Source organism: Euphorbia lathyris, chromosome 6 (assembly GCF_963576675.1).
Source record: "Euphorbia lathyris chromosome 6, ddEupLath1.1, whole genome shotgun sequence".
Lineage (NCBI taxonomy): Eukaryota > Viridiplantae > Streptophyta > Magnoliopsida > Malpighiales > Euphorbiaceae > Euphorbia > Euphorbia lathyris.
Window position 1 is genome coordinate 20,277,246 of NC_088915.1, and position 21,477 is coordinate 20,298,722.

At 36.4% G+C, this 21,477-nt stretch overlaps 1 protein-coding gene across 4 annotated transcripts; it reads right to left on the minus strand.

Annotated features, from left to right (window-relative positions):
* Positions 1-389: 389 nt before the first annotated feature.
* On the minus strand, positions 390-13,430 carry LOC136232231 (zinc finger CCCH domain-containing protein 38). 4 transcript variants are annotated; one of them, XM_066021272.1, is made up of 7 exons: positions 13,082-13,430; positions 12,939-12,981; positions 10,442-10,591; positions 3,074-3,484; positions 1,800-2,938; positions 760-1,721; positions 390-649 (listed from the first exon to the last, which is right to left on the minus strand). In XM_066021272.1, exons 4-7 carry the CDS (start codon positions 3,466-3,468, stop codon positions 617-619), a joined length of 2,529 nt encoding a protein of 842 aa, XP_065877344.1. In that variant the 5' UTR covers positions 3,469-3,484; positions 10,442-10,591; positions 12,939-12,981; positions 13,082-13,430; the 3' UTR covers positions 390-616. The 4 variants fall into 4 exon arrangements, with proteins under 4 accessions (XP_065877344.1, XP_065877342.1, XP_065877341.1 ...); XM_066021270.1 differs by adding an exon at positions 11,809-11,925 and having other exon boundaries at positions 760-2,938; positions 13,082-13,429; XM_066021269.1 differs by having other exon boundaries at positions 760-2,938; positions 13,082-13,429.
* Positions 13,431-21,477: the final 8,047 nt, after the last annotated feature.

The following is a 21,477-nucleotide window of genomic DNA, read 5'->3' on the forward strand; positions in this document are numbered from 1 at the left end:
AAAAATAATTGAACCGAACTTGCTCACGAACTTATCCATAACACTAATCAAGCTTGTTCACAAACCTATAACCGAACATGCTAAAGATCTCTCGAGCCAATTTTCTCAATGCTCAAGCTCAGTTTATTTACGAATCGAACCTTACAATAATGTTCAAGCACACATTTATAAATCCAACCAAACCCGATTGAATTTTTATTGAATCGAATGCCAAACCGCTTATGAACGCCGCCCAACTCATTTACCGCCCTAATTCCGTTCCACGGTCCATCACAGGAAATTATACTATGTAGAACCTAAGATGACGGATGATCAACATGATAAATATTATGTACAGCAGTTAGATTCAATTCTTTTTCTCTTTAATTTAAAGCATGAAGCACAAAATCTTAGGAAAAAAAAATCTAATGGTGTAAAATAAAGACCCAAAACGAAGTCTAAATATTAACTTCAAACAAATCTGCAGATTGAAGCAGAAAGATTAGCACTCTCTAATCTACCAACTAAATTACAAACATGAAAAAGAATGTCAGCTGTAGAACGAACATTGCATCATCATACATGAGCTTTCTTCTTCTATATAACATTAAGAAAATATTACAAGTCCATTTCTTTTTCATTTATCCTTCTGAAACTTTTCCACATATGCCTGCAATTAACAAAGGAAACACATCAATAGATGAAATAATAAACAGCTCCTTCTTTACAGTACATCTGTATATAGGATAACAATTGTGTTTTTTCCAAGTTCAGACTCACCTGTATAAGTTTGGTGAGCTTTGGCTTTGAAAAAGAGAGATATTGTTGAATCTTTTCTTGGGTTTGAGGAACATTAGCTTCCTTCATAGTGCCGGTAACTTTGTCGACAACTTTCTTCACTATATTTTTGTAGGCATCTTTGCTCATTTGACCTTCCTTCCATGTCGGTTTCAAAAGCTCCTTAACAAACTCCACGAGTGCAAACTTAAATGCACGAACCCCCTTGCCATCTTTCCCTTTTTTCCCGTCATCATCATTGTTGTCCGAGGGGCCATTCTCTTGTGCATCTCTGTTTTCCTCTACTTTGGTGCTTTCTTCAGTCACCACTCTGTTGTTTTCCTTGGTAACTACGGAGTTTCCTCCCGGTTCCAACTGAATTACCTGGCAACTCTTATCATTTACTTCTTCTCTACCATCATGAATCATATTCTTATCGCTGCTTTCTGATGCACCAGCAGCAGAGGAAGACGTTTTGTTCTTCAAAGTAATTTCCTGTTTTTCATTTGCGATGTTTTTCTGCATACCGAGAGGTGGAAAGAAACCTGGGGGATTATTAATGACTTCATGCTTATCAGCTTCAATTCCATCATACTGCTTCTGTACCCCCGTAGTTTCATTAGATTGTATGTTCACTGCAGAATCTTTTTTAATAGGCCCCTCATTGTCAAAGGGAGATGTTTTTGCCATATTATGGGCAAGAGAACCACAAGCAGCATAAAGTTGTGGAAGCTGCTGCCCGTTTGCAAGCAATTGAGCTAAAGAGGCTGAGATGGTACTTAGTTGCTCACTGCTTACATTGTTCTGAGTTATTGTAACACCAGAGTTCACTTGGGAAGCAGTTAGTTTATCAATGTCAGGCTTGCTGATTGCCCTCCCCACCTGAACCGCCATCTGAATTTGAGGATTTATGATACCTCCTGAATTTGGGAATGCTACTTGACCTTGTCCAACTGCACTTGAGCCTGTAAGAGGTAAAGCATTAGAACTCAGGCCATTCTGATTGAAGCTGTGTACTGATATCATGTCAGACAAAACGATACCATGAGAACCGGGAGTTCCAGCTATGCTTTTATCATCATGCGTCAAAGCACTAACACCAGTTTCGGCCAAATTGAGGTCTAGTGGTTTGGCATATGATTCATCTCTTTCCGATGGCATCACCTCTATAGAACTATGCATCTGAACAGTAGCTTGTTTAATCATATTTGGATTGCAATTTGTTAAGGACACCTGTTCATCAATAATAGGCTTAGAAGGTTGGACTTTATAGTTCCATTCAGGAGACATGTCCATATCACCAAGCCAGTTCTCACTAACTCTTTGTTCGGAAGCAAGTTTACTGTCATCAGCATTTTCCTTCTTCCATGGTAGGACTTCGTTTTTTTCACTCTCAACTATCCTGTCATCAGTGAGCGTATCACTAAGCTTCTTCTCTTCCTCCAAACAATGACCCCATCTATTTTCAACAGAACGGGCAGTCTCCCTTTGATTAGTGGCACCAATTATCTCATCCTTGTCCTCACTCAAATTTCCACCATCCGAAGTAGTACTCCACTTAGTCCACGGTTTGCCCACATCAGCAGAATGATCAAGTGAAATCCTACCATCCCGTGACCTATCAGGACTTGCATAGATTTGATCCTGATGAGCAAACCTGCAATATTTTCCATTCCTACAATTACCTGCAGCAAAAAATTTGCAGGGAATAGCAGCTGCTCGGCGAGGTTCCCGGTCATTGTATCTTTCCAAGGAGGCATCTCTTTGCCTTCTATCATTATTTCTCTCTCGAGTTACCTCATTAGAAGACACCTTACCAGCCACATGGGAGGCACCATGATGGGAAAACCTACAGGATGAACCCCTCCTACAGCTGCCCTTGAGAAATTCGGTACAACAATTAGTAGATCTCCCACTCCCTGTCGGGTACTCTCGCGAATCATGGGGCATGGGATATTTTGGAGTCATACTTTTCCGCTGTCTTTCCCAACCATCCTCATAAGTCTGACCATGAAGAAATTGACAGTGATTGCCCCTCCTGCACCAACCAGAAGCATAATCTTTACATACTTGAGCTGATGCACCAGATCTGCTTCTACTTCTGTCATACAGTCCTGATTCTTGCCCAAAGCCACGCATTGGGCTTCTACTCCTGCTTCGACTCTGGCTTGAACTTCTACTTCTGTAACAAACCAGAAGAAGGATAATCATATAACATCAACCATTTGTATCAACTCAACTTGAGAGAGCAAAATCATTATACTCAAACATTGAATTAACTGAAATACTAGTAGTTATTTATATGAAGAAATCTAACCTTCTTGATCTTTTCCATTCATTTTTAGGTGACTTGTGATGGCTCTGCTGTCTCCAATCTTCAAGACCGGGAGACATTCTTGTCCCATAACTCTCCTCCTCTTCCCATGTTGCCATTCCCTTTAAATTTCTATTACGATCTTCATCAATGCTATCATCCCTACGTGAGCCTCTTCTTCCAGGCAAGGATTCTGGAACAGACCACTTTGAATGATTGCCAACAGCTGCTTCAGGAGAAAGCCAGTCGCGTGTTTCTCTATCGTGAAAAGATAAACCTGATTTCCCAGAGTCATGTATATTCTCAAACGCAATACGAGATTCCTCTTTCAAATCCCATTTAGAACTGCGTCTTCTGTCACTGCTGCTCATTTTTCCATAAGGAGTACCTTTTCTCATTCAAAAGGAGTACAATCTGGTACAAGCAAAAGAAAAACATTTTAAATGTCGGAACTACATAGAACCTGTCCTCCATATATGTCAGTCACAGTGTTTCTCATATCTTCAACAACAGAAGCAAAACTTCATTAGAAGTGAAACTCGATCACCTACAGCTTATGCAAAGTACTGTTACCACATTTTACAAGTGCATTGCTGAGATTCTACAGATTACATAGATCAAAAGAAATCCATTAATGTGTCATCTAAAGTAAATGTTATTATTATCTTAACCATTACATTCTAAAACAAAATTTTGTTGCAATTATATTCTAACACAAACATAATGCCAAGCAGAAAAATGGTCACGTCACAGATAAACCTGACGTTCAGTTACTCCATGATCCAAAATGAAGTTGTTAATTTATGTCCCAGTTTAAGTTCATAATGCCCATTATCTGAACTATGAATAGCAGACAGCCCCAATTTTTTCAGTCTACTTTCATCTTGGGTCAATAAAGTATCATCAGTTTTTCAATTAACTCCAAAATTGCTAGTCCTTCTTTAGGCTCTTTTCCACCCATTGCAAAGTCTGGTAAGTTTTTTATTTGCACCACTTGAAGATAGTTAATTTAACTACTAGTATATGCATTCCCTCAGATCTACACGATAGAATATACATAACATCTCAGACTTTTTTGGGAGAAGTACAAAAGCAAACCCTATGGTTTGACCAATTTGCAGAGACAGTCATGTAATTTAAAAACTTGCAAATAGGTACTATGTTACTCTTCGTTAGCAAAGAGGATCCAGATGGCTAACACCATTAAAAATACAGTGTATTTTTGTCTTTTGTTTTATTTATTTTTAACATTTAGTTTTTAACCCTCTCTTTTGTTTAATCTCTACATTCCATGTGTAGTTCTCCCTCTCCTTTTAATCCCTCCTCCATTTGTCCTTTTCTTCTTCTACCTACCTTACCCTCTTCTCCCTCTCCTTTTAATCCCTCCTCCATTTGTCCTTTTCTTCTTCTACCTACCTCACCCTCTTCTCCCTCCAATCATATAATTCTCTCTCCTCGCCCTCAGAGAGAAATTAGAAAATCAATTTTGGTTCCGGCAGTGGAGTTGTTTCTTATTTTCTGAATAATAGATTGGACAGGATCTGTTTTGTTATGGGTTTTCTTCCCTCCTATTCTTTCTATGTTTCAATTTTGGTATTTGATGAGTTTTTATTCTAAAAAAGATAGAGAAAAAAGAATGTAGGATTCGTGATATCGATTCTTGTACTTTTTCCTTAAAAGATCCAGAAATTTGGCATCTAGTTCATTGTTTCGAAAACTGATCTACCAAATTGGGAAATCTGAATTTGTCTGGAGAGCAGCAGCAGAGATGGCTGTGTTTAAGTGAAAGGAAAGAAACAAGGAAGAGGAGAACAAAGTGGTATCATATGAGACATGCAAGTCTAGGGTATTTTTCATTATTTAACATTACATGGAAGAGTTTTTATTAGCTTTTGGGTGTGAGAAATATTGAGTTGTTGACAGTGGACTGAATGTAAAACGATTAAAAGAAAAAAAGAAAAAAATACCCCTGTTTTTTAACTAACAGTTTTTGCCGTTTGGACCCTTTTTGCTAATGGAGACAAACACGGAGTATCCTCCAGCAACTTTTAAACCACATTACTGTCTTGGAAAATGCGCCAAACCACAAGCGTTATTTTTGTACTTTTCCCTTGTTCTTTGTGACACAAATAGGGGAATAGGTTACATAACTAAGCTTTCATTTGGGAAGCATTCTATCGATCAACTTGGCACATTATCGTCCAACTTTGCAGTGATGATCTTGCAAAGCCATGGCAGGTAAAAACATCATATTTAGTATATATATGAGCAGTTAGCGATGTAAAGCTCCAAATTCTCACACCCAAAATACATTAATTTCAGCAAAAAATAAAATATGCCAGTAGAGGTTACATCTTCACATGGGAAAAAACCAAGCTTTCAAAAGAATACACTAAACCGAGCTATAACCACATTTGCAACATACAATCGGTCTCACCTTTCTTTCCATCAGATAAACTCAACTGAGATGCAACCTTAGGAGAACCCAGAATACCAAGATATCCTAACTGCCAAAAACCATCAATTTTCAACAGCAGCATGCAACTAGAGAATAGACATCCCAAATATCTTTACTATGCTCTCCTACTATTTTGCTTTAGCGAACAATATCTTGTGAGATATTGAAACATGAAAAATTGTGGTCACTGGAACTGTTAGCATGAGAACCCAGTGTATTCAATGAATCTCGACTTAACCAATAGAAGAATAAGAAGTGAATATTAACGGAAAAAGACCTTGCAAGGAATTAAGTGGCAGCTCAATCAACTCTAGAAGGGGCACTATATAGAACACAAAGTATCATCTAAAAGACAGGAAATTCCAGATATATGACACTGTTCATGCATCACCTAGCTGACATGAATCTCTTGACATAAATAAACGTTGGTGCTGAAAATCTTGGTGAACTACTGCTCATTTGCCATGTCAATATTGAAGTTAGATAAGGCAATGACGTTCAAATTGGCACAATAACTTTGTATATTTGCACTCTAAACCAATGAACATCAATAAAATAAAAGGTGATCGCCTGGGTCGCCTGAGGCAGATTATCTGTCCATCAACTTGGCAGATTATCTTCCAAATTTCATCCATAGTGCACCGAAGAAACTACCACCAAGCCTCTGCAATCGCCGACGGCTGGCCAACCACCAAGCAACTACCACCGACGGCAAGGTATGTACTGTTCTATTTTTCTGTTCTTCATCCTTACTGATGCATTACTGTTATGCTGTCCAATTTTTGGTAGCTCTTCTCTGTTCTATTTTTCTGTTACCGATGCATTATATACTGTTATGCTGCCCAATTTTTGGGATTTTCATTATTACTTTATGAATGCTTATGAAAGTTACAAGTTTATGAAAGATTATGAAAGTGTGTGAAACTGTATGAAAGTTTGTGAAATTGTATGAAACAGTAGCTTACTAGTGTCTAATATCAGATTGCTTGATAATGATATGACTGTTTTTCCAAATTTTGCAGGCTTTTGGACATGAGTGTTAGTAATTCTAATACATCGAAAGTGACAACAAGATTGAATCCTTGTTGGAAGTATGTGCAAGAGGTCAAGACGGAATACAAATGAGTTTGATGATGAGGATTTGGAATTGGATTAATGATGATGTTTGATATGTTATTAGGAATTAGGATTATATTATTAGACTATAAATTTTATTTTGTTTTACAACTTTAGAAGTTAAACTAGTTAATTTGAGTTATGGTTTTATTTTCTGTGTGTTTTCTAATTTGTTGTCGCCTCGCCTCAAGACGATATTTTGCCCTTATCGCCTCGGCTCACCTTTTGCCTTTAAAAACTATGCAATGAAAGCTAGGGGCAGGTCCAGAAATTTGTATAAGTATATGGCATGTACGCATTATATATAGAGATATAGGCACAAGGTGAAATTCTACCATCCACATTTTTTGGTGCGAGCAAATTAGTCATCAGTGTTTGCTGTGGCCTGCCCAATATTGCCGTCAATATGTGAATCCTAAAGTTATGTGATGGGTGAATTTATTGTGTTTTTGGGTATTTTCGTGCTTTTTATTAGTTGGGTTGCAGTAAGCTGCGTTTTGGAGATTGTAATGAGTTAAATTAATTTGTTAGGCTGCTGGACACGTGTCTTTCCCCTTTTTCCTTGGCACCGGTTGTGATGCTCAACGGTCCCATAGTCACTGTAAACGATTTGGTAAATCATGAATGAAAATAGAGCTGTTTCTTCTCTTCTCCAAATCTCCCTTTTCTCTGAAATTATCTCAGGTATCATTTGGTATCAGAGCATCTATCCTCACCTGTGATTCTTCCCCGCCATATCCAAACCTTGATTTCAATGGCTGAAGGTACTCGATCTCAGGACTACAAAAAAATTGAAGAAACTCTTAAATCCATGATGAAATCTATGTTCGTTGAGCACAGCAAGAAGCAAGAGGAACTTAATGCTGAGCATAGTAAGAAACAGGAGCTGTTGATCGAGGAGATCATTTCTAAACAGCAGGTCTCCATTGTTGCAGAGCTTAAGGAGTTCTTCACTAACTTACATCCTCATCTTTCACCAAGTCCCCAACCAGAAATCACTCGCACGCTCAATCTCACCTCCAATAACGATCAACCATACCAGTAAGCTACTAGGTTCACTAAGGTGGACTTTCCCCGTTTCGACGGAACTGCGCTGGAGGGATGGTTATTCCGACGTGAAAGGTTCTTTCAGATTGATAATACTCCCTTATCTACCAAGGTGAAGCTAGCATCTCTTCATTTGAGTGGAAGAGCCTTAGAATGGCACCAATCATACCTGAAGAGTAGAGGACGCAATGATGAACCACCATGGGATGAATATGTGAAGGCCATCAAAGGGCGTTTTGGTGAGCGAATCTATGAAGATCCGATGGCCGATCTCAAGAGGCTCGCACAGACTGGAGAGCTTTTAGAATACATGGAAGCGTTTGATGCCTGCTCCCATGAGGTAACCTTGTCTGAGGCAAATATTCTAAGTTGTTTTATCAGTGGTTTAAAGGATGAAATTGGGTATCTTCTACAAATGCAAGGTCCCAAAACTCTGCAGCAAGCATATGCACTCGCAAGGATGCAAGATAATTATCTTAATGCTGTTAAAAATGGGGAAATCATTTCGGGACTAAGGCTTTGTTGTTGTTGTTGTTGTTGTTGTTGTTAAAAATGGGGAAAATGCGATTAATCGAACCCAGTCTCCCACCATCACTCCCTACAAGCCTCAAGCTCCATTACTGCCAACACCACCTACCTCAAAACCAATCATCCATAATACTTACGTACCTACCAAACAAACCAGCCAATATACCCAATCCTAAACCACCTTTCACAATAAATTCACACATCATTATGCTACCTTATTTAATGAAATCCCAGGAATCTAGCTTCTCGCTCATTTTCCATTGAATCGGAATAACATCACTCTAGAGTTTACATATTGAGGGTTCCCAAAATTTGTTGGAGCAGATTTGCCCCCTAACCCATAGATATATATATATATGAGAAGAAAACTTTGAAACCTTCAATGTGAATGAGAAGAAAACAGAGGGAATCAAATAGTAAAATGATGTTAACTAATAACACTTTGCATATATATATATATATAGGTTTATGGTTCTAAATAAATAAAATATCTGGATTGATACCAAAGACCCACAAAATATATTAAACAATTTTTGGGGGGTTTAAATATACACATCTTACAAGTATTGTTTAATCTAAAAGTAACTAGCTAGTCTCAAGCAAATCAAATACGAAGTCATTAAGCATTTCAAACAGTTAACAGTGGAGATACAACAACAACAACAACAACAAAGCCTTAGTCCCGAAATGATTCGGGGTCGGCTAACATGAACCATCATATAAAACCGTGAAAATCAAGTCGTGTCAGCGACACAGATTCGCTCCCTCCACTCCGTCCTATCCACTACCATATTTTCCTCAATTCCCAATAAACTCATATCACTCTCGATCACCCTCCTCCAAGTTTGCTTAGGTCTTCCCCTACCCCTCACCACTACATCCCTTTGCCACTCTTCGGTTCTCCTAATCGGCGCATCAAGCGCTCTACGTCTCACATGGCCAAACCACCTTAGTCGGTTTTCTCTCATTTTATTCTCAATAGATGTGACCCCTACTTTTGTCCTAATTATTTCATTACGCATTTCAAACAGTTAACAGTGGAGATAAACAAAAATTATTAAGTGAGAACAAAATTTGCATTTAAGCATGGGGTTAGAGGGCGGAACCTATACAATTAACTAGATCTTATTCAGTGAAAAGAAAAACAATCATTGGTGTGGGAATAAAAGGTTGAAATTTCCAATCCAGGAAAAGAGCTAATTAATAACTAAACTGAGGGAAAAAAAATTACCAGAAAGACTATAGAGGAAGAGTTTTTGGGATATAGGGTACAAGAGTCGCCATGCTGGATTTGTCCCTTGTGATAGCCATAATAAATAAAATACAAAACCCGAGAAAAGTAAGCAAGTCTGTTGAAACTGAAAATTGAGCTTACTTAAATCTTTACTTGATACTGTAGGAACATGGTTTAAAACTCTACCAAAGGTATGTTTTAAGACATATTCTTTAATGATACTGTTAATTAAGAGCTGAAATTTTTTCAACGGACAGAACAGAATCAAGAACCTAGAGAACAACAAAAACTTATGACAAATTTGTTCCAAGAGACGGATTTTTAATAGCTAGTTGCCGAAACTGAAATTTTATGCTTGTGGCCTTAATCCAATTTGTGGTTGTAGGCTCTCACTTTATAAGTCTATATTATCTCTATAATTAACCTAAAATTGAACAATCCACACTGAAATTCCCCTGTTACTCATTGTCAACAGGCAACTTCTTCCTTGCCTCCTGAGTGAAATTCTATTTACCTGTATATTCTTGGTGAGAACCATGAATAATTATGTTCTCTTTTAACTCATTTAAAATATTAACCAATCACCAGAACTTATGCATAGTATAAAATTGTATCACCTTCAGGTTTTAACCATACATCAAGTCCATTAACCCTTCCAGTGTCCTTCAAATAATGTGCCTACCTTCTTATGAACATGAAACTACTACAGCAATATGTGGAAGCCATGCGAAGCTTACTTATCGTTTCCTAGTAGCTAAAAGTAGTATCAGCCATATCAACATATTACTAAAATTCTTCATTAATATAAAATGCCTTGTCTGATAAAAAGAAAAATTCTTGAAGTTTTGAAAGAGAACACAATCAAAATGTGCAACGAATAAGATAAATAACAACAGAAACAAACAAGATCACAACTCCACTCAGTACCAAAAAAAAAAGTTAAAAAGAATAAAAAAGGAACAAGAATAAAGGCATTATTCAAGCAAACCTTTTTGCTCCTCTAATATTTCTTGTGAGAACAATGAGCTGCAGTCACGGAAATTCTGAAGAGTAGGAAGTATTAGATACTGATCCCTCTTCGATCATTATAACCCTAAAATGCTCTCTTCTAGAAGCATCTGGAATGCTGACCATCAATCTGTAGCAATAGTGCAGAAGAAAGGTAAATATATCTATATACACACACACAAAAAATAATTATGTCTATTGTGCCAGATTTATATTAATTTTCTTCCAAGAGATTCAAGAATAAAAGAAAATATAGAACTTTATTTGTCAAGGCAGTGGAATCAAATAAATTATTATCCTTCAAGGCATGGCTTTTAGTGATTCTCATTATCATAACTGGATAATCACTCTAACTCCGCAAAAAGCCCAGTTATGGGGAGATGTTAGCTGTACAACCAATAATTCAAAAAAAGTATCAAGGCAATAGTTTGGAGCTCGCGAATAGTAGAGAATGAGAATGCAGTTTTTCCTATGAGGAAGTATTACCCTGTAGTTTTCACCAAAAGCAAAATCTACTTGTAACTCCTTTAGTGGGAGTCAATGTGGCGTGAGCAACTTTGTCTTTCCAGGTCTCCTTTTCAGTTGAAGGTTTAAAAAAATGATAAAAAATTATCATTCTAAAATTTGAAACATGTCCCTTATTTGTTCCATTGATTTGATGATTAAGCTTTAATTTCATTAAGCATCTGCTGCTGCTTCCTACCCAAGTCTACTCCATATCTTCTTCCATGAACACCTATGGCCTGTGCTCAGATTCACTTCGCTAACGCTGATAGGAGACAAAATCTTTATTGATAATTCCCTGTCAGAATCCCTAAAAGAATAACAATTTTTACAAGTCTCTGGACTAGTTGGTGTCAAAATTCCTTGCTTTGGCTACCAAGTTCTCGACATCGTTAAAAATTGCCACGTGTACATTCTAGAGGTTAAGAAGTCGCCTAAGACATTTATATTTTGTGACATGCCCACTCTTCCTAATTTGGATTCCATACCAATAATTAATTTAGGTTTCTGAATTAATTTTTTTGATTGTGTTAGTAGTAGGATTACGACTTCTTTTTTTATTTCTAATTTCTATTTCACGGCTTGAAGTTTGAACTTCTTGTGCATATTGTCATTTGTGTTGTTTTTCCCTGTGGCATCAATGGAGAAGAGGCAAACTGGAGATATTCTTATTTTCCTATATTTTCCTAGCTTTGCAGTGCTTCCTGCAAAAGGATAGCTTGCTTTGCTTGATTGCTTGAGTTAAAGTGCTTTTTAGCTTGAAAGCAAAATACTCTAACACTGCTGAAACAACTGCTTTGCCATAGAAATTTAGAGGCTAAAAAGATCTCTAGTCAAATTCACCGCCTAAGCCTTTCATCTTCCGTTGAGAAAATCTTTAAACCAGTTCATCTTTGATCTTGTAATAGAGCTATTCTATTCCAACTGAAGCTCCATATAAGCTTGACCTCATTGCTTGGCCTGCTACCAAGGATGGAAACCAAAACTTAATAGGGCAATAAATTGGCTAAAAGGAAGATACTTATTAATCAATATAAGCGAGTAAATAAGTAGACGGAGGGCTGCTCTTAGTTGTTTATTGCTTCCTTTCCTTTCCTGATTTCAGAAAGAAGGCCCAAAAGGAAAAAACTGCTCACGCCACATCAGCACCTAACAACTAAGTTACAGGTTTTGTTGGGATTTGCATACAGTAAAAATTACAGCAAACTACTTTGTTAGGAAAAAGACCATATCCCTAGTAATTAATATCTGTCAAGGAACTAATTGATCTAAAAGTTTAAGCTCGCAGATAAGGCCAAGACAACTTCTATTATTACAGCTTGAAAGTAGCATTCAAAGTAATGTCTGAATCTTAATTGAATATAGATTCTAATATTAACTGGAAATAGACACAGGATAAAGTTTCGCCCATTTAAAAATAATTAAAATGGAAACCAGCTAAAAGCAAAAATGCTTCAGAATGTTTTGAAACTGATAATTTATTTGGGAGTTGGGAGGTTAAAGGAGGTGAGAATTAGAGGAGGTAATGGAAGGCAAAAGGGAAGTGATGGAAATGAAGGTTAATGATTAACCTTGTTTGGGAGTGTAAATGAGAATTAAAAAGGTTAACTCCCATTAAAAGGTTTCTGTTACTTCCATTAACTCCCAATTTGGAAGTTCCAGTTTAGAGTTAATGGGAGTAAAAGGTTAACTCCCACTAATCTTCATGTACACTCCAAAAAAAAAAAAAAAAAAAAAAAAAAATCCCATACAAGCTTAATCTAATAATTTAGAATCCATTACTCCCATTAACCTCCTCCCAAAAACTTATCCATGCATAACCACGAGCTCATTATAAAACCAAGTAGGAATAAAGAAAATGTATTGAGAGCTTTTTTTTTCATAACCTATTTTCTTTTATCGAACTAATGAAAAATAAAAACCTAAACTTTCATGGAATGATGAACTAAGAAATAAAAGAAAAGAAAAAGAACCTGCTTTACTATTGTGATCAATCGAAAGCTCCCCCACGAAATCCTGAAACGCAACCAAATAAAGATAAAATCAAATTTCAAAATAATCCAGAAAACCCTTAAAACAAAACAAATTCTCCACAATGAAGAAAACGAAATCTCACCACAGTTAATTTTCTAACTCAATCATGAAGTTTCGAGAAGTGATTGGAGAAAGGGAAAATGGTAGTAGATTAAAACCCTAGCAGAAAAAAGAGAACTGAAAGGATCCCAGAAATTGAGCAAAAATTGGGAATTAATTAAACCTGGAAAACAAGTGTGGCGTTGGGGTGGAGCAGAAAGAAATCGAAAAAGAGTGAAGGGTGAAGCAGTAGAGAGAGTAAGGGTGAGCTTGAAAATTGCTGAGGAAAGAGGAGTGAGAGCGGGAGATAACAATGGAAATAAATGAAAGAGAAAGAGAGCTCAAGATTGTATCTTTTTTCTTCTTTTTTCTAGGGTAAACAAAATTACTTCATGTTTTCAAGGGAACTATAAAAATTCTGAACTCTTTATTGAGATTTTAGCTGTTTTATTTAGTGATAATTTAAACATGGGTTCGGTTCGGTGTCAACCGGTTAGACCTGGCAATTATCGTATTCGAGTCGTGTTCATGTCGTGTCATTTCGAGCTTGTGTTAAAAAGAGTAAACCAAACCCAATTCAAAATGTTTCGTGTCACAGTTGTGTTAACATGTTCGGGTTAATATCGATTTCGTATCGTGTTTTCAGGTTACATGTAATTTTGTTATGCATATATATTAGTGATAACTTTAAAAAATATAAGAGGATATGGTACTATTTTTAAATACTTTATAACATTTTTATATTAATATGTTAACACTAACCATCTCAAAGTCTGATAATATCATGTTAGAGGGTCATGTAATGTGTTTATAATAATTTAGGAGGTTCGAATCATATTTGCAAGTAATAATATAATTTTATTAATAAATTGACATATAAAAACATGAGAGAATATACAATAATTTTAAATATTTGTGTCATTTTTGGGTTAGCATATCAACTCTAACTCAATCAAAAAATTTGATTGTCAGTTTCGTGTCAACCCAAAAATGACACATTACCTACTAAGCTAAACTCAAACATTAAAATTGCGTGTCGATTTCATACCGTACAATCGTATCGTGTGTACTTTTGCCACTTTTAATTAAAGTATAGATAATGTCATTTCTGTATCCTTTCTCATTTATTATTGGAACTTCACGTTTCATTTCATTTCCTAAAAGGTATACATTTTAATTCTCATTTTCGTCTTATTTAAAACATGGATAACCGTAGATACCCATACCATTAAGAATCAACCAATAAATATTCCAATAATTTAACTACTCATTCAACATTTAGGCCCCGTTTGGTACGCTGTAATGGACATTGTAATGCAATGTCCATTACAATGGAGGACCATTACCATATTTAGTTAGTCATATCATTTTTATCGTAATTGAATTACAAATACATAACTTAACTTTTCTTTGCAAATTTACGTAATGATATTACGAACAAAAGAGGTATGAATCTGCAGTACGATTAACCCATGTATTTTTATTACTAATGGCGAAATACGAAAAAAAATACATGAAAACATGTAAACCGAAAACGTGCGAAAAAGAGAAAAATGTGGAAAAAAATGAAAAAGGCAAAAACGCAAAAATCGAAAAATAGGAAAAAGGTGAAAAAACATGACAACGAGTAAAAACATGAAAACCACGAAAAACGAAAAAAAAAACATGAAAACATGAAAAAAGGGAACACAGAAAAATGTGAAAAAACACAAAAAAACACAAAAAACTTGAAATTGCATAACTAAATAAACATACGTATTGTAATGATAATTTCGTTTTATCAATAAATTTGTCAACCAAACATGGTAATATAATCATTATTCCATTCCATGACATTACACATTTGATTACACTAAAACCTTGATTACATTACAATGCATTACAACGTGCCAAACATACCTTTAAAGTTTTAAATTTTCAAATTAACAAGAAAATAAAAGTCACTTACAATACATAGTTTATCTCGATACTTTCCATTTTTTTCTTTCACTTTTTATTGGTATTCAGCAACATCTGTTAACCGTATACGTGGCAAGTCAGTAGTGTTTACCTAGACCTGAATGATCAAATGGATTTGATCATTCACAACAGTGAATGACCAAATTCATTTGATTATTTAGGTCCAGACACTACTGCATGGCGAATAATGGGTAGCGGATGTTATTAACTAAAGGTAATACATAAATTAGTCTTGACATTGAGAACAACATGAAGAGAAAGTATATACGTGTATATTAGAATTTCTATTATGTGTTTTACAAAGGATCTATTTATACAATTCTAAGATACATCTATCTTAAGTTGCTGCAGCTGGTTCAGAATTTGTTTCTAACACTATTGAAAATATATCCGGTGCTATATTTGTTTCAAGTTACTCTTAAATTTTAAATCAATTGTTTAAGCATGTATTCTACCTACATGGAAATTTCATCTATTGTACTTTAAAAACATTGATTTGTTTGCTTGCTTTAAAAATGGGGTAAATTGCTTATGTGTTATACAATTTTTACGGTCTATCACATTTTTATGTACAATCCTAAATTTTCAAAACTAAAAACACCTCTAAGGGATCTTATTTTTGTTGTTCCTAGATGGACGAACAACAAATCATTGGAGTTTGTAACAAAAATAAGTTTGTTACATATTATCAATGTTATGAAAACCGGACCGGACCGGCCGGTTCGACCGTGAACCGGTCAGGTCTCCGGTCCGGTTGTCACTGGTTTTATATACATTCAACAAACCGGATTGAACCACTTGAACCGACCGGTTGAACCGTGAACCGGTCAATATTATGTTGAAGATGGGATTCGAACTTGGACCATTAGGTATGATTATATACATCTTACCACTAAGCTACCTTGCAATTTGTAAATAATAACAACACTATATATTTATATATTAGACTCATACTTAAAATTTAAATTTTAAAATATTATTTAGTATTTATTTTTTTTTATATATTTTGATAAATATTATTAAAAACTTAATTCATCTTATTACAAAGTTTATTTAGTATTTAAATTTTCAATATATATAAAATAAAATTTTAAAATCTTAGTAAATTTATAACTAAAATTAAATTAATATATATTTATTATTTATGAGGTCATCCGGTTCAACCAATCTGGATAAACCGGTTGAACCAATTGACCCTTGACCCAATTGTTAAGCCGGTTCGATGTCCGGTCCGGTTTTTAAAACATTGCATATTATAGTAACAAACAGTAAAAACATCTTTAAATCCAAACTCTTTCCGTTTAAGAGCCACAAACGGTGTCATAAGTGCTGGATTTGGCGCGTTCGTGACTCTAAAGTTATGCTTTTCAAGATGCGGATAAATACCATTTTAATCTCAAAAAATTATAGTTTTGATCCTTATTGTTAGTTAATAACTTTGTTACCCTATAAAATTTTAAAATTTTGATTCTTCTAGTGGATGTTACTAGAATTTGTTACTTTACCCGTAAAAAATCATGGCCTAATTTTCAATAAATGTAAAATATGGGTATAAACATGGGTAAATTACACATATAGCACTAAACTTTACCTATTTTAACATTGTGGTTATTGAATTTCAATTTTTAACGGTATGACTACTGAACTTTACATATTTTAATATCATGGTCATTCAACTTTAACTAATTTCTCAAAATGACCGTTAACGATCTCAAAATAAAAATATTCAAGAATTGAAGTTGTTCAGAACGATATTTACCATGAAATCACATTTTTTTATTTTCCAAAATCACTTTTTTTACATTTCTCTCTGTAAAAATTCACTCTCTCTCCTAACCAAACACCACTTAAATGACCTCAAAAAAAATCAAAAATTAAAGTTCCTTAAAATATTATTAAATCTTCGAATTTTTTATTTTGAGGCCGTCAACGGTCATTTTAAGACGTTGAGTGGCCACCGATGTTAAAAAATGTAAAGTTATGTAATCATACCGTTAAAAATTAAAATTCAATGACCATAATATTAAAATGATTATTAAAATAGGTAAAATTTCCACAACTGGAAAAAAAATCAGATGAAAGGTTTTGAGATTTGAAGAAATTAATTTTGAAGGATTTTAGAGAGAAAGAAGAATGGGCTGTATTGAAGTCTTAATGGGATTTGGGTCTTGTACACATTTGGTGGTCCTATATTTTAAATTTTAAGTCCTTAAAATTAACGTGGTAGGTTGACCAATGTTGATGGGGCTTTTTTTTTTTTTTTTTTGTTAGGAAAAAGTATAAAAATAAGGGAAAATTACACATGAATTCACATTTAAAAAACTATTTACAACTATGTCAAGTTATAATTTTGGATTATATCAAACTAGTAAAATCAGTACTTTTAATATATTTTAAGTATTAGAATTTATAAATTAGAAGTCTAGAATATATTTTCTAGGATTTATGATTTATGAATTGAAGTCTAGATTTTTTAAATTACAGTGTAAAATCATAATATATAGAGAATAATAACATATTAAGAATTAAGTTTGGTGATATGACTTAGTTGTAATTTTGTACTTAATTATGATATTCATGTATTTGACCCTAAAAATAAATCTTGTGTTTTGGATCATTTTCAAACATAAAACATGTGATTTAAAAGTTGACAAAATTTTGAGATTAATTTAGTCCAAATTAATAGAAGATAAGATATGAATTTAAACCCGACCTAATTCAAATAGAATCTAAAAAAGATGGAACTCTCTCTGTGCAAGGATGAAGGCTTATCAGTTCAAGAAGAAGATCAACAGGATAGAAGCAATAAAAAAGTTAAAGACTCTGAAGGCAAAGCATCATCTAAGATTACTGGGGATTTAGAACCCAAAGGATCCCCATTCAGAAAGAAGACAACATCATGGAAGGAGAAGCTGTTGGGTATCTCATCGGATGCGGACACTGCGATGGAGGAACCAGGTGGTGAAACAAGGTACCGACCAAAAGATTTCCAGTCTCAACATGAACCGTGCTCTGATAGCGAGGACGAGGAGGAAGATGATGAAAAGTGTCCAAAAATCCGCTTCTCGGCGGAGGAAAAGAGGAAGTTATGGCACCCGTGGAGGAGAACACTCATCGTTAAAGTCCTGGGCAGGAGGATTGGATATCAATATCTATTTAATAAGCTCCATTCTTACTGGATAAAAGCTGGGACCCTGACCCTTGTAGACTTAAAGCAAGATTTCTATTTTGCTAAATTCTCGAATGATCAAGATTTCAACACAGCTTTCTCTAGAGGTCCCTAGATGGTTGCAGATCACATGGTCACCGTGAGGCCTTGGAAGCCAAATTTCGACCCATCTGAGGACAACATCTCAAGAATTCTTGCATGGGTTCGGTTTCCTGATATCCGAATTGAGTACTACAACTGTCTGTCCCTTATGAAGTTGGGTAATTTAGTAGGTACTGCTCAATATGTGGATAAAACTTCTGCTACTGGTAGCCGCGGGAAATACGCTCGTGTTTGTGTAGAATTGGATTTATCAAAACCTCTCCTTGCAAAATATAAAATGAGGCGAAGAATCTACAGAATTGAATACGAGGGCCTGTATAATATATGCTTTGCTTGTGGTGTTTATGGACACAATACGGAAAACTGCACTGTTCAACAACACACCTCCACGATACCGCTGCTAACTCTACCGAAGCACCGCCACAAACAGTCTCCCTAAACTTGGCAACTAGACCGGAAGTGACGGAGGATTACGAGCTGTGGATGGTTGCTCGTCGCCAAAAACGTCGTCCACACAACCTTCCAAGAAGCCGCATGAGAGAGAAGGGAATTCCACAAGAGTCCAACACTGCCCCACTCCAAAAGTCTGACCTGCTCAATAAGTCAACAATGATTAATAATCCACTAGCTCAAGATAATAACCCTGATATTTCCAATAATGGAACAGAGAAAGCAGAAGGTGCATATAAAGACAAAACCCCCCTCATTAATATGAATCACAATTTACCAATACCAAGAGACCCATCCGTGGACACCGAAGAATTGAGATCCTTAAATGTTGCTAACTCAATTGGGGACAGCACCACATGGCCGAGAACGATAAGGAAATTATCCTTGCCCCTAGATTCCCAAAAGACTCTAACGCAGGCTGTCAGGGACCAGAGCCGCTGTATAGCTCCATCACTGCTGTGTGAAAATGTAATTCAAGAAAATGTAGCACCTGAAGTGGCAATTCATCAGAAGTCCAACCCAATCCTCAACAGAAAAGCTAACCACCCCCCTGTATCCCCAAGCTCCGCTGCAGTGGAAGAAGGAAAAAGTATAGTCATTGTCCCAAACAAAGCGACTCATTTGCAAAACCCGACTGACTGTAAATCGCTTGGAAATGGATACCCTCCTTCTAAAGCCACCAAACACAAATCAAGTTCGGGTAAGAACCCGGATAAAAATAGGTTGGAGCCTGCGAGAGCCCCGAATACTTCACCTGGCAGTAACAACCCTCCCCCAATCACTGCTCCTAACAAGTCTCTGGTGTAACTAAGGTTCCTCCCATCCTTTTGGTTTCTGTTTATGAATTTCTTAGCATGGAATGTGTGTGGGGCAGGGAGTCATTATACCTGACTCCATCTCAATGATGTTTTGAAGCATGTCAATCCTTCTTGTTTTTCCCTCATGGAACCAAAAATAAGTGGGGCAAAGGTAGACAAATTTATTGTGCGCTTCAAGCACTGGCAATGTATTCGATCAGAAGCACAAGGTAGAGCAGGAGGTATTTGGGTTTTCTGGAAACCAAACTTCATCACTCTCATTCCCTTAATTGTACATTTTCAATTCATTCACTATTCAGTCCTTAAGAATGGGGTTGAAGAATGCAAGATGACATTTACGTACACTTCGCTAGTAACCACTTTGAGGTATGCCCTATGGGATGAGCTGTATACTTTAAGAAAAGGAATTTCCGGCCCCTGGTTTCTCATAGGTGACTTCAACGATATCTCATCAATAGGTGATCAGAGAGGAGGAGGGAACCATTACATCAATAGGTGTTTGAAGCACAAACAGGCTATGGATCAGTGCAACATCTTTGATTTAGGCTCTTCGGGACATCGGTTCACTTAGAGGAGGAATAATGTCCTTGTTCGTCTCGATAAGGTTTATGGTAATGCACAGGGTCGGCTTTCCTTTCCTCGAGCCTCCACGCTAAACTTCCCCTTCAGGAGATCTGATCACTGCCCAATTTTATTTCAACTTGAAGGATATAGTCACAACACAAGTGCAAAGCCCTTCCGCTATCTAATTGCTTAGGAAACTCATCCTGAGTTCAGAAGACTCGTATCTGAGGAATGGAATCCTGTTGAAGACCTCGTGATTGTAGTAAGCAACTTTAAAGAGGCAGTCAGACCTTGGAATAAGAATGTCTTCGGCCATATTCACACAAAAAAGGAACATCATGCAGCAGATTTCTGTAATTCAACTTCAGATTGAAGCAGGTGCCACTGACTCCTTACTTTCGGATAATAAAAAGCTTCAAGATGAGTTGTTTTTAGTCCTTCAACAAGAAGAGCTACTGTGGTTTTAGAAATCTAGAAGGAACTGGATAACTCAGGGGGACAGGAACTCTCGGTTCTTTCATCTTTCTACTGTGATCAGAATACAATAGAACCGGATTGAGATGATTAGGGATGATAATGGCAATTGGTGTCTACATGAGGAGGATATAAAAAATGCAGCAGTTGATTTCTATAAACGTCTATTTCTTACAGAAGGGACTGGGGCTGCCTTATTGCGATCCTCAAATGGCTTCCCACCCATACCCAGTGATGAGCTAACTAAAGCCTTTGCTCCTGTCTCGATGGCTGATGTTAGATCAGCGTTGTTCAGCATGGGGGGGACAAAGGCTCCGGGGGTAGATGGCCTACCTACCATCTTCTATCAGAAACATTGGGAAACAGTCAAGAAAGGGGTGTGTGACTTTGTAGTGGGCACCTTCAATGGAGTGGTGGATATCTCCTCAATTAATGAGACCTTGCTCGCCCTTATTCCAAAGGTCCCGAATCCAACCTCCTTTCCCCATTTACGACCTATTAGCCTCTGCAACGTGATATACAAAATAGTCACGAAGATAATTGCTAATAGGATCCGGCCCCTCCTGCCTAACCTTATAGGTGCTAATCAAGGAAGCTTTGTTCCGGGTCGCCAAATGGTTGATAATGTTATCATTGCCCAAGAGGTAGTCCACTCCAAGCGGATAAAGAAAGGGAAGAAAGAGATTATTGCCTTGAAGCTCGACCTGGAAAAAGCGTATGACCGCCTGATTTGGGAATTCATAGCTGACACCCTCGCCTTAGTGGGCATCCCAAAAGGTTGGTGGAAGCTAATTAATGCCTGCATTTCCACTGCATCGATGCAAGTCTTTATTAATGGGAGTATGTCAGACTCTTTCTATCCTACTTGGGGTATCCATAAGGGGGATCCTATGTCTCCGTACA

Excerpts from the sequence above, each read along its gene's own strand:
- LOC136232231 (XM_066021269.1), bottom strand. The coding sequence starts at position 3,468 with ATGAGAAAAGGTACTCCTTATGGAAAAATGAGCAGCAGTGACAGAAGA. Across the intron at positions 2,939-3,073 it reads GAATGGAAAAGATCAAGAAG|AAGTAGAAGTTCAAGCCAGA; the intron begins GTTAGATTTCTT and ends GGTTTGTTACAG. Across the intron at positions 650-759 it reads AGCTCACCAAACTTATACAG|GCATATGTGGAAAAGTTTCA; the intron begins GTGAGTCTGAAC and ends TGTTAATTGCAG.